Source organism: Aethalodelphis obliquidens, unplaced genomic scaffold (assembly GCF_003676395.1).
Source record: "Aethalodelphis obliquidens isolate GAN/ISIS:26980383/991018 unplaced genomic scaffold, ASM367639v1 scaffold3, whole genome shotgun sequence".
Classification (NCBI taxonomy): Eukaryota; Metazoa; Chordata; class Mammalia; order Artiodactyla; family Delphinidae; genus Aethalodelphis; species Aethalodelphis obliquidens.
Window position 1 is genome coordinate 32643654 of NW_020837947.1, and position 12434 is coordinate 32656087.

Here is a 12434-nt window from a genome sequence, read left to right on the forward strand (position 1 = left end):
CAAGCTCCATGCCATGTCAGACAATATAAAACTAACATGCCCTTGAGTTAATCAGAATTGTCTATTCAGTGTAATTCTCTAATCCAAAAGCTTCTTAGCAGGATGGAAAGTACTTTGCCTTTTGCAGAGCTTTTTTTCTGGTTGAAGTATAGACTTAATTGTAAAAGGAGTAAGGAGCTCTGGTGAATATGTATTGCATATATTTATGATTCTTTAATCTATATATGTTGCTTTGTATTTAGTTAAATGCTGACATTTGACAATAAAAAAAATGTAGTATTCCCTCATTTTCAAAGTGACAAAAACTGAATTATGCCTGTTACAGAGGTTACATTTTATACTTTTCATATTATGGGGATATAAATTATTTCCTGTTACAGAAATACAGTCTATTTTTTGGTAGATTTATGGAAGGGATTGAAACCATATATATTTGTGGTAGAAAGGTATCCCAGTCATTAGTTATGCTTTATTATGATGTATCTGATCTTAATTCAATTCTTAGACTAATATGAATAAACACTTTCTAATGCTTGTTAGTCAGGGAGACCACGTATGAAAGAACGTTCCCAGCTTCCAACTCAGTTCAATATAAAGAGTGCCATCAAATCACTTCCTGACTCAAGTATTTAAAGCCCCAAAGGTAGTAACTGAATTGCAGGGCCTATTGAGCTGACTTCAGCCCTGTCAATCAGCATCTCCAAAGGAGAAAGCACTTACCAGGCATTCTCCAGTGATATCATCACAGGATTCCGCGTGACCAAAGCACTGACAGGGTTCACAGATGCCACCAAAAATAGTGCCGTTAACTCGTCTGTGCCTAGGCCAACAAGACTGAAAGGAAGATAAGGCTTCAAGTTAGTCTCAGGGATTTTTTAAAAGTTTGCTTTTTGTCTTTATTGGATAAAGGAAAATATTTAGGTAGCAAACCCAGCAAATGTGCTTGTCAAAGCACTGCCATCATGGAAATCTTGCTACAGAGCTATTCCTCCTGACATGGGAGCTTCGTACTAACCTTAGTGTTATTGGCAGGTATGAGATTAGAAGAAGCATTAGCTTGATGTCTCTTCTGAAATAGCAAAATAAAGCAGAGATATAAAGAACTGAAACATGACAGTCGCAAAGTAAAAAGCACAGATAAGAAAATGGAAGAAAAAGTACTGAAAAAAAGCAGCCGACAGAAATGGACTCTTCAGAACCTTAGCCTAAGAGAGCACCTAATGTCATTCCAAGGAATATAGATTCTCTGGAGTGACCTCTCTTTCCCACGTACAAACTGCCCATAACTCTGTCACTTTCAGAAAATCTCTGCAGTCATTTGGAAGAAAGGTAGCATCTGCTCTTAACATTTGATCACACACACATATATAATTTATACCTCTCATTCTCAACTTCCTCCATCCTATTATGCTTTCTCAAATTTACACAAAATAGTTTATGATTTATTTACCATGTATTTATTCCCTTGATATTTTATTTTAGGGCATTATTCTACTAGAACTCTACTTATATCTATCATTTCCTTTCTAAGTGTGAAACACTTTACCGTCCAAAAATAGAATTCTGATTAGAAAAAGGGTATTTGGGCCATACAGTATCTGTGTGTCTGTGCTGGCTTTCAGTTCACGTCATGTTTAAGTTTCTCTTCCGTGGGGGTCACTATAAATTGGACGGGATGCAAAATAAGGGGACAAACTTCACTGCCCTCTAGGAGGTTATGATCTCCATCAAGTTAAAATTGCATTTTGTGGGTTATTTACCATATTTCTGGATGGTTAACTATGACATAATATATCATGAAAAGGCCTTTTTTTTCCCAGTTGAAAGTGGAAACAAGAGAGAAACCACTGAAGTAATAAATAATATAGAATTGTGTTGTGTATTGTTGGAAATGTTCCTTCTGCCTCAGGATATGAGGACTCTTAAATGTGAACATCGATAGCAAACACATTAAAAAAAAAGGATGAGCTGATACTTCATATTTGAAAGGAAAACAAAACAACTTTCCTCTTAATTTGCGCAGTACAGAAAAGGTGTCAATTTTCTAACCTCTTCTAATAATTTCTCCTCATTAAAACTGTTGTCACCCTAGACTCATTATAGAAGAGATTTTGTAATGTAATATATATTTCTAAAAACTGGTGAAGCTACATATCCAGAAGGGGGTAGAAATTAAGGGTGATGATAACAAGGAGAGAACTGATTTACTCTTTTCAGGACAAATATTCATGGAATTGTCATTAATAAGTTATATATATATATATATATATATATCTGCAAATGTACTACTCCATTTGTACATGTACTCCATCTTCTTTCTTCAAATTTCCCAACTCTTTACACCTCTCTCTTAGCCAGTAATTTCATCTCATTAGTCACAGAGAAAATTAAAGCCATTGGAAGCCAAATTTCCACTACCAAGTCCACAAGCATAAGTGTATATTTCCATTTGTCATATTCCCCTCTGGAACAGGCATGCAGGATTCTTCATCCTCTCAAAGGAGTATCACTGCACTTGTAATCTGTATTCCATTATCTATTGTCTTCCCAGTATTTCCTCTCTGTGCTGCATCAGTAATAGCTTTCCTTTCTGTTGGATCATTACTATCAGCTTGAAAATATGATCTAGTGTCTCCATCAAAAATCAGCTAATAGAAAAAAAAGACAAAATTACTTCCTTAATATCCTATAACTTTCAGTTACCTCCCTGTTTTTCTTTTCAGTAAGACTGCGCTAAAAAGAATGGATATATATATATGTATGTATGTATAACTGACTCACTTTGCTGTACACCTGAAACTTTCACAACACTGTAAATCAACTATACTCCGATAGAAGTTTAAAACAAGAAAAAAACTAAAAAAAAAATGTTTTTTCTTCCTCACTTCCCTTTTATGCTTCATTCCATCCTAATCAGTCCTGTGCTATCACCACTTGATTAAAACTGCCCTTGTCCATGCCACCAAATTCCAGGGAGCCAAACCTAATACACAATTCTACAATCAACACTTTATTGCTCTCTCATCAAGATATGGTTTAGTTGATTCCTATCTCCCTCAAAAGTCCTCTTCTAGAAACTTCCATGATATTACAGTCCCAAAGTTTCCACCCCATTTCTTTGCTGTCTCCTCTGCTTCAACCTACTTCTCATTGTCAGGAGCTCCTGGGGGCTTAGTCACTTTTCTTTTTCTTTCCACAGTTTCTCCCAGGTCACTTTATTTAGTCCCCTAGTTGATGATTCCTTCTGAATACATATCTATAGACCAGACAGATATTCTGAGTTCAGGACCTACATTGGACATGGACAATACACTTCACAGCTCTTTCAAACCTAATATTTCCAAAATGGATCATTGATTTCATCCTCCCCATCACAGCTGTTCCTCTCCCAGTTTTCCTCAGCTCAGTAAATGGCACCACATCCAATTGCTCAAGCTCATCATCTGACTCATTCTTAAAACCTTCAGTTTTTTCAACTCTCCCATGGCATGTCTATCAGTAAGTCCTATTGGTTCTACTACCAAAATATATTTAGAGTAAACACATGTCTTTCTACATCCTCTGTCATTATACTAACAAACCACTATCATCATTGCATTCTACCACAGTAGCATATTAACCATTTTCCTTCCTACCATTCCTGTCATGTACAATAGGTTCTACACACTGTAGTTATAATGACTTTTTCAAAAAAATATAAAACTCAGATCATGGCATCACCCAGCTTAAAGCCTTCTTTCCATTGCATTTAGAATAAAACCACAAGTTCTTATCATGCATGCAAAGCTCTGAATGGCCAGCCTCCTTCAATCATACCTTGTGCCACTTTCTTACTTGCTTACTATAAGCTTCTGCCATACCTGCCCCAACTCAGCTCCTTGCCGACTCCAAACTCTGTTTCATTTCCTCCTCAGCTCCTTTACCTAAGCTGACCCTAAACTCAGTTTAGATGCTACCACCTCAGAAAACCTTCCTGACAACCTCTCATAAAGTAGTCCCTCCCATCTAATCTTCCTATACCCATTCTCAGTACCTCTATCAAGGCACCCTGTTTATTTTCTTCATTGAATTTATCATATTTATCTAAACTTTCTTTGTGGCATCATATAGAAGAGGGAACTGAGATTTGAATCAAAACAACTTTTTTTAGTACCCAACTTTGCTTTCACTTCCTCACCTGTTCCACTTGTCAAGTGAAATGAATTACGATGATACTAGGAAAGTATGAAAATATTTGAAAGATGAACTGTGGGGGGATTTATAAGAAGTAGAAATGAGGAAAAAAAAGATTCTGAATCAACATTGTGGACCCAAACAAAACAGAAGAGAACGATTTTATAAGGGAGTTATTGAATGTGTTTTTGGTAAGCTAGAATTAAGACATTGTCTTTGGAGTTTACTCAGCTTTTAAAGGATCCAGTGATATTAGTGATAACAAAACTAGAGTGCCTGGCGTTAGGAACTCAATAAAAAAGCAAATGAATTTAGGAAAGGAAAGGAATAGATAATAGTGAGTTTAAGGATAGGAAGTTTCAAAGAAAAGAAGGAATTATTAGAGAGTAGAAAAAACTAAGAAGCCAGAGAGAAACTCCAGAGTTCATTGTCTTCTGATTCAACTAAATTCTTTTATGGATTCCAAAGTAACTTGATTTATCAATTATCATGTGAGAGGCACAGGAAGGTTTTCTTATCCCTGCTCTGCTTCTTTGTTCTGACTCTCCCACACTCGCTTGCTTCTCTCTCTTCCTACCTAATTGTTACCATTATTTAGCATCCAATTTGAGGTTTTTCCACCCTAGGATACTTTCTGTGACGTCTCTCTCCACTGGAATTGCTCATCTCTTTGAAAGATTATTGCACTTAAGTTCTGTACCACTTACTGGTGCCTTAATTATATAGTGCTGTGATCCAATTTTTCATAGGTATTTGTTCTGTCTCCCTAGACAGACTGTTAGCTCTTTAAGAACAGGGATTGTGGTGTAATCTTCTTGATAATCCCCTCAGCATCTAGGGCAGAATTTACCAAAGATTCTTAATAAATACTTTTGAAGAAAGAAAAGAAGAAACAAAATGCATAACCAATTAAATAATTCTAATATTCAGACAATTTTAGATTCAATGGGCATTTTAAATTTGTATAAAAGATGATGAGGAGCACTGAGAGTAACCAATGCGGGAATAAGTGCTAAACCAAGAATAGAATCAAGGTATTTATTATTTCAGTTGAAATAAGAACATAAAGGTTCAAAGAGAGCTTTCTGGTTTGAAATAAAAACTGCTAGGCTCTTAATAAAAAAATACTTTTCACCAAGTACAGTATTTATTTTACATGTAAAATCAAATTTGGGTTGACAGAGCTAATTCATTTCCATGATTATTTTTCTCTTCTCTATTTGAATTTTGGAAAAGTGACAGTGAATTACATTTAGTTTTATTTCCGGATAGGTGAATCTGAGCCCAGTTAAAGAAAACACATTTGCCACCAATATGACTCTAAGCCCTGAGTATCCTCTCGTAGCATGCATTATTTTAAAGTACAAGAGAAACGACAAAGCAAGGCCTAGGGTATTTCTGTAAATGGCATAATGGGATAGTGTGCTGAAGCGGAACATCTTGGTACAGTCAGATGATTCCTTAAAGGCACCATTTTTAAAGAATTTAAGTTCCCATTTATCCGCAAGCCATGCCCTCTATAAGGGAAATGGTGTTTATATTTTTTTGACCAGATTTCAAGTAAAATCAATTTTCAAACTACCTAAAGAAAATGCATAAAAGTAAATAAAAATTATTACCTTAGAATGACACACTGTGATATTAAGTAAGGAACATTAATCTTATTATAAATCTAGAATATTGAGACAGCAATAAATATCTCAAACTTTAGGTGCTAGAAAATCAAAGACCTGTAGGAAATTTTCTAGATCAAGGTATTTCTTCCATATATTACGTTCTGGACATTTTAAAGACTGAGCCCTTCAGATGATTGTGATTTGGTTGTATTCTTAGGAATAAAGTAGATTAAAAAATGGATTAAAAAATGTGGAAAGGGTGAAAAAGAAAAGAAATAGTGCTAAATTCCTCGTAAGTACTCAGGTGGAAATGAAAGAGAAATATATTGAAATATTATTCCACCATCATTTATCCTATTTCATCAAGAGATTAAATCAAAAACAAACACTTAAAGAAACATCAGATTTTTAGCTATATGTCATAATGCAAAATATCTCTACAAGAAACCTGATTTCAAGATGGCATTACATGAGTAACACTATTTGAAAGTCATGACTTTTTCGCAGACATTGGAGTTTCTTCTTTAACTAATAATACACTACCATTTGTGCAATCCTTGATGAAAAAACTAAGCTTATTTTAGAATAGTTTATGGAAAATAATGCTGAAGGAACTTAGAATGCACTGAAGCTATATTCTTGCAAACTTACTTCACAGGAGGAGCCAGTATACCCTGATGGACATTGACAAACTTCCACAGCTGCTGCAATGCTTCTGTCAGTAGGATAGGGGACAGCAGATTCAAGGCCAACAGAGCTCAGCCTGGAGCAGAAGGAAAAAGAAATGGTAAATAAGCAACAGACTCCTAGGTGTTACATCCCTTGAGGAATAGTACAGAAACAATGATGTAAATATAAGCAAATTTTTATGTTGAAAAAGAAGGCAAATGAATATCCATAACTTGATGCTCTGGTCATTCATCATATTAGGCAAAGTCAGCCCAGTTAAAAGTGCTCACAACCAGTACCACAATCAAATGTTGAAAAGATAGGACTATTCTTGCTCATTTCTTGGTTTTTGGCTATGTGTTTTGATTCCACCACCCCCCCTTTTTTTTTTGAGATACAGAGTTTAAAATCATAGTTGAAGGGGCTTCCCTGGTGGTGCAGTGGTTAAGAATCCGCCTGCCAATGCAGGGGACATGGGTTCGATTCCTGGTCTGGGAAGATCCTACATGCCGTGGAGCAACTAAGGCCATGTGCCACAACTACTGAGCCTGTGCTCTAGAGCCCACGAGCCACAACTACTGAATCCGTGCACCCTGGAGCCTGCGCACGCCGCAACCACAGAGCCCATGTGCTGCAACTACTGAAGCCCGCGCACCTAGAGCCTGTGCTCCCCAACAAGAGAAGCCACCACAATGAGGAGCCTGCGCACTGCAACGAAGAGTAGCCCCCGCTCGCCACAACTAGAGAAAGCCCGTGCACAGCAACGAAGACTCAACGCAGCCAAAAAAAAAAAAAAACATAGTTGAAGGAATTTTTAAAACAGGAAACACTCATATGATGGACTTATTTTTAATATTTAAACTAGATAAGCAGAAGGACATAATATTAATATTCAGTCCAACATTTTAAATTTAAAGAAAAATGGAAGCAAAAAAAAAAAGAAAAAGAAAGAAAAAGATGGAAATTATTTTGGTTGCTTTTTCTCAGAGATAGATCTTCATGTTGGTAGGTAAAAGTGAAACTTTTTCAAATGCTCTGTTGCATTAGTTAGAACTATTTTCCTAAATTGTTTTGGGCCTAAATTAAATTCACTGTTTTCTGTACTTACGGGCTTCACTTTATTGGTACTTCTGTACAATCTGGTGATTTTAGCACAGAGATTTGGTATCATTCATTATTCCTAGGAAAAGCTGGTTTGGTCAAATTGAAAAATGCTGTTACATAAATAGTATATATGTATAGTGTGTGTATGTATTTCTTTCCAAATATGCAACCAATATACATTCACAATTTAAATAAATGTTATTAGTGTCTTATTGGCTTTTTCCCATTAAAAAAAACAAAACGTAAAATCTTCATTGTTAAGAACACAAACTCAGAAGTCAGACAGATTCATATCCTGTCTCTGACATCTACCAGTCCCGTAGCCTAGGAAAAATTACTTAACATCTCTTGGCCTCAATATCATCATCTATGTAATGGAGATAAAACAAGAGTCCATACGCGATGAGCTTGATTAAAGGATTAAATGAAATAATGAATGTAAAGCTCTTGATATAGTACATAGCTCATATACGTGGTTATAAAATGCTAGGCATTTTATTAACATATATTGACTGCTGCAGCAGGATCAAAATGACTACGTGAGTAGTACAAGAAATACTATTTCCATCCCCAAAACTAGATTTTTGTCATTTTAATGTATTAAAATAAATTTTAAATAAACTCTAAGAGTACAAAATTAAATGACTGCTATTGATTCATAATGATAATTATTGTTTTTTAAAATGACTGATAGATCTCCATAACACATAATATGCCATTATTTAACCATAAAAAAGATGTAACTGATTCTTGCTAGGGTATGCATTTTTAGTTGCTTTCTTAAGAGTGGTGGTAGATTTTTATTGTTTGGCGATTCACAATTACCAAAGAGCTTGCCAGTTTGAGAATCTATGTTGTAATCAAGCCAGAGAACAAAGTTAATCAGCTCATTAAATGTATCTTCAGAAGTGACAACCTTTAACCAAGTCGTAAGCTTTTCAGCAACAAGTTTCTAAAATCTTTATTGTTTTTACTCCGATTTTCTTAATCCTACAAGCATTAAAAATCACTGTTTTACAGTGTTCAGGTTACACAGAGATTGAAAAAATTTTTCAAACGGTAATTTTTTCCACCAAATAAACTTGTATATAAAGTGTCACTGGCAATATTTTTTTAATTGAGGTGACATTCACATAACATAAACTAACCACTTTCAAGTGTCATTTAATATATTCACAGTGCTGTACAACCAACATCTCTATCTAGTTCCAAACATTTTCATTAGCCCCCTCCCCCTTCCACAATAAAACCAGGTATCTATCAAGCAGTCACACTCTAGTCCACTGTTCCCCCAACCTCTGGCAACTGAGAATCTGCTTCTGTTTCCATGGATTTACCTCTTCTGGATATTTCATACAAATGGACATATATAATACATGACCTTTTGTGTCTGGCTTCTCTCTGTTAGCATAATGTTTTCAAGGTTCATCCACGTTATAACACATATCAGTATTTCATTCATTTTTATGGATGAGTAATATTCTATTGCATGAATATACCACATTTTCTTATTCCATTCATCTGTTCATGGATGGTTGGCTATTTCTACTTTTAGGCTATTGTAAATATATTGCTATAAACATTTGTATACAACTATTTTTGAGTGCCTGCTTTTAATTCTTTGGGGTATATAACGAGGAGTGAAATTCCTAGATCTGGCAATTTTTAACACAACATAAGGTTTGGAAGAGTTACTAAAATAAGGATACTACTTGTTTATGCTAACATGAGTTTATGAGTACTCCTTAAGAACAGAGACCCTGTTGTGTCGTCTCTACCTAGCCTGATCACGTCAATACATGCTCAACACATTTTTGTTGGATGGATGAATCTCTGGATGGATAGAAGGATAGACAGGTAGTGGGTAGATGAATAGATAAATGGATAAATGGATGGATACAAGACCAAATACATACATAAATGAATAAATAAATGGATAGATGAATGGAATGTAGTTATATTACAAACAATGTGTAACATACTCCATAACAAATGATACACTGAAGCCAGGATCCACATTTCAGATGAATAAAATCAGATAAGTAGAAGAAAACTTACTTGTTTTATCTAACAAAGAAAATAAATTGAAAACTGCTAGCATTAGGACTTGAGGCCAGAGGCCAGAACTCATCTGAATTTATTGTGACATCTAATTGCCTGCAATTAATGGACTGTCGCATGACAAACTTGTATTTCTGATCACTTTGATTTCAGAATTAGATGATTTCATGATGACTATACTAGTTGATTATCATACAAAAGACTTTCACAACTTACTAAACAGCAGCCTGGTCAATTGTATATAGATATAATCCCAGGATTTTCAATATAAAATTAATGAGCAAAACATAAAGAAAGATTACTGGAATGTTTTAAAATAGAAAAATGAGTAATTGACTGCTTTAAGAAACAATTTAAAATAGAACAAAACAAAAACAAAAATATTTTCAACGAACTGCCAACCTTCATTTGTCTTTTGAAACAACAGATGTTCCTCTCCTTAATCTATGTAACCATTTTGAGCTATGAGAAATTTCAACACTCAAACATCTTTCCCAGCAATATTGCGCATTAGTATTCACTGAGCAGTCCCAATGTTCATTAGGTTCTGCTATTTGTTAAATGGGATTTTAATGTGTTTAACAGTTTTTAGTGTTACTCATGGAGAAGGCTGCAGTTTATTCTTCTTCTCCCTTCAATATGGTCATTTTATTTTCTTGATACAGGCTGCATTTATTTAAATCCATAATGCTGATAGTAATAAAGTACTAAAGTTTGGAGATGCATGAACTGTCGAAGATTTGTCAACTAAATCAAATGTTTTAGCTGGCTAGTTCTCTTTATTATTATGAGTGGGAAATACAGAAGATGATGGATGAAGAGAAAAGACATAATTATATAAGCTAGTATTGAAAATATTGGAATCATATAAGAAACACTGTCCTGGAACTGTCTTAAAGATTGTTCTTAATATTTTTGTTTTCCTATATTTTCCACCAGAGTTAGCTATGTCATGCTTCACACACAAAAAAGAAAGAAACCCAAACTATTCTTTAAACAACAGGACATTTGATCTTAAAACTCTTTTATATTCTTAATTCACCTTTTTTGTATAGAAGATATCTATTTAATTCTACTTAAACAAATGTTACTTCAGGTTCATCACCATAAAGATTTTATCGCTGTTCAGGTGCTTTGTTCTATTTCGTTTTTGACAAAACATAAGATGATGACTTAGAACTTCCTTTAGCCTCTGTCCTGTGGAAGTTCCACAAAGTACTACTCAATTAGTGAAGGCTGATCATTTTTACTTCATTCCTAAAAAGGCAACAGAATCATTCACTGGTTCATTCAATGTCTGAGTGGGCCATCTGGGAACGAGCTAGACATTTTCTCCAAACATTTTCAATCCCATACCAAGTAAGGAAAATAACTGACAGAATCTGCTATTGTTGCAGCCATTCATCAAAAATATATTAAATGCTAATATAAGAATTCACCTCTTCCTCCCTAGTTCCACCAGGATGCTCTATGCACACTTCCATTGCACTCTTTATTATACTACCATAAACGTTACTACATGTCTGCCTTTCATACTTGACTATGCCTTCTTTGGATTCAATGATCCTTTATCCATCTTTGTATCCTCTTTCCTTAGCCTAGAACTATCACAAAATAATTACTGTGTACTGAGTGTCTTCTGTGCACTATCATGGGAACTTGAGACATAGCTCCTTTAAATATCAATGAAACTAATGTGGTAATCATGTTTTTGTCCACATTTACAAAGCCAGAACCTGAAGCTCAGAGAAGTAAAGTGCCTTGTCACTATAATACCATTAGCAAATGGTGCAGCACAGACTCAAACCCAAACCCAATGGTTAGCCTGTTACTCGACATTGCCTCCCAACATATACTAGATAGCAGGTCAGATGTCTTGGATACATCATTTTCTCACCTTAGCATTCAATCTTGAAAGTTAGGTATTCTTTTTGCCATTTTACAGAAGAGAGAGCTGCAACTCAAATGCACAGGGAAGGCACTCAGTAAATGCTGGCAGACTGAATGAATCCAATGTTACAGAATAGATTTGGGAGGTAGTCAAAGATAATGGGGAGAAAACACATGTGGGCATAAACCCTGGCTGAACCTCTTCCCAAGAGCAAGTTACATAAATCTTTTTAAGAGCCTGAGAACCCTCGTCATAATAATTTCTTCAAAATGCGATTACCTGTACCATTAATTTCAAAAGGTAGAAGTATACTACCAACACTATTTACACAAGCCTCAAAACACTCCTTTCTTTATAAGGATTTTTCTAGATTATTTATTATGTAAATTCTGTGTAATATTTTTGATACCCATGCCAAAAAATTTACTATTAAAAGTCACATGAAAACATCTTGCCTTGGAGAAATTTCGTATTTCTTTTCAAGCAATAAAGACACATGGGTTGCATCACAATAAAGTCATGAAGGGCTCAGTTATGCTGTGGTAACAGACAACTCCAAATTCTCAGTGGCTTAATAGAAAACAAAAGTTTACTCATGTGAAATCCTCTACAGGTCTGGGTAACTATTCCAGGTAGCTGACCTATGTGTGCTGTCAATATTTCAGGCTGTTTTGATCTTCTGGTAGCTAAGTAAGCGCCACAGAGTCTCACACTGGCAATTCAATGCTTTTCCAGGGCTTGGGGGGAGGAGGAGAGGAATAATGCATCATTTCAGCTCAGATTTCATTGGCCAAACCAAGTCCTATGACCACATCTACCCTCAAAGGAAATGCAATATTCCAAAAGGAGGAGATTAAAAATTTGATGAACTGTACTAATGTCTACTATAGGGTATAAGAAAAAATATCAAGCTAAATATC

General features: G+C 35.1%; 1 protein-coding gene across 2 annotated transcripts in view; it reads right to left on the reverse strand.

Moving 5' to 3' along the window:
* The window catches only part of LAMA2 (laminin subunit alpha 2), a 447101-nt gene that overhangs the window by 241860 nt on the left and 192807 nt on the right, over positions 1 to 12434 (reverse strand). For both annotated transcript variants that reach the window (XM_027086788.1, XM_027086780.1), the window contains exons 14-15: positions 6441 to 6552; positions 721 to 834 (exon numbers count right to left, since the gene is read on the reverse strand). In XM_027086788.1, the coding sequence (XP_026942589.1) occupies positions 721 to 834; positions 6441 to 6552 (226 nt within the window). The remainder of the gene's footprint in view (positions 1 to 720; positions 835 to 6440; positions 6553 to 12434) is intronic.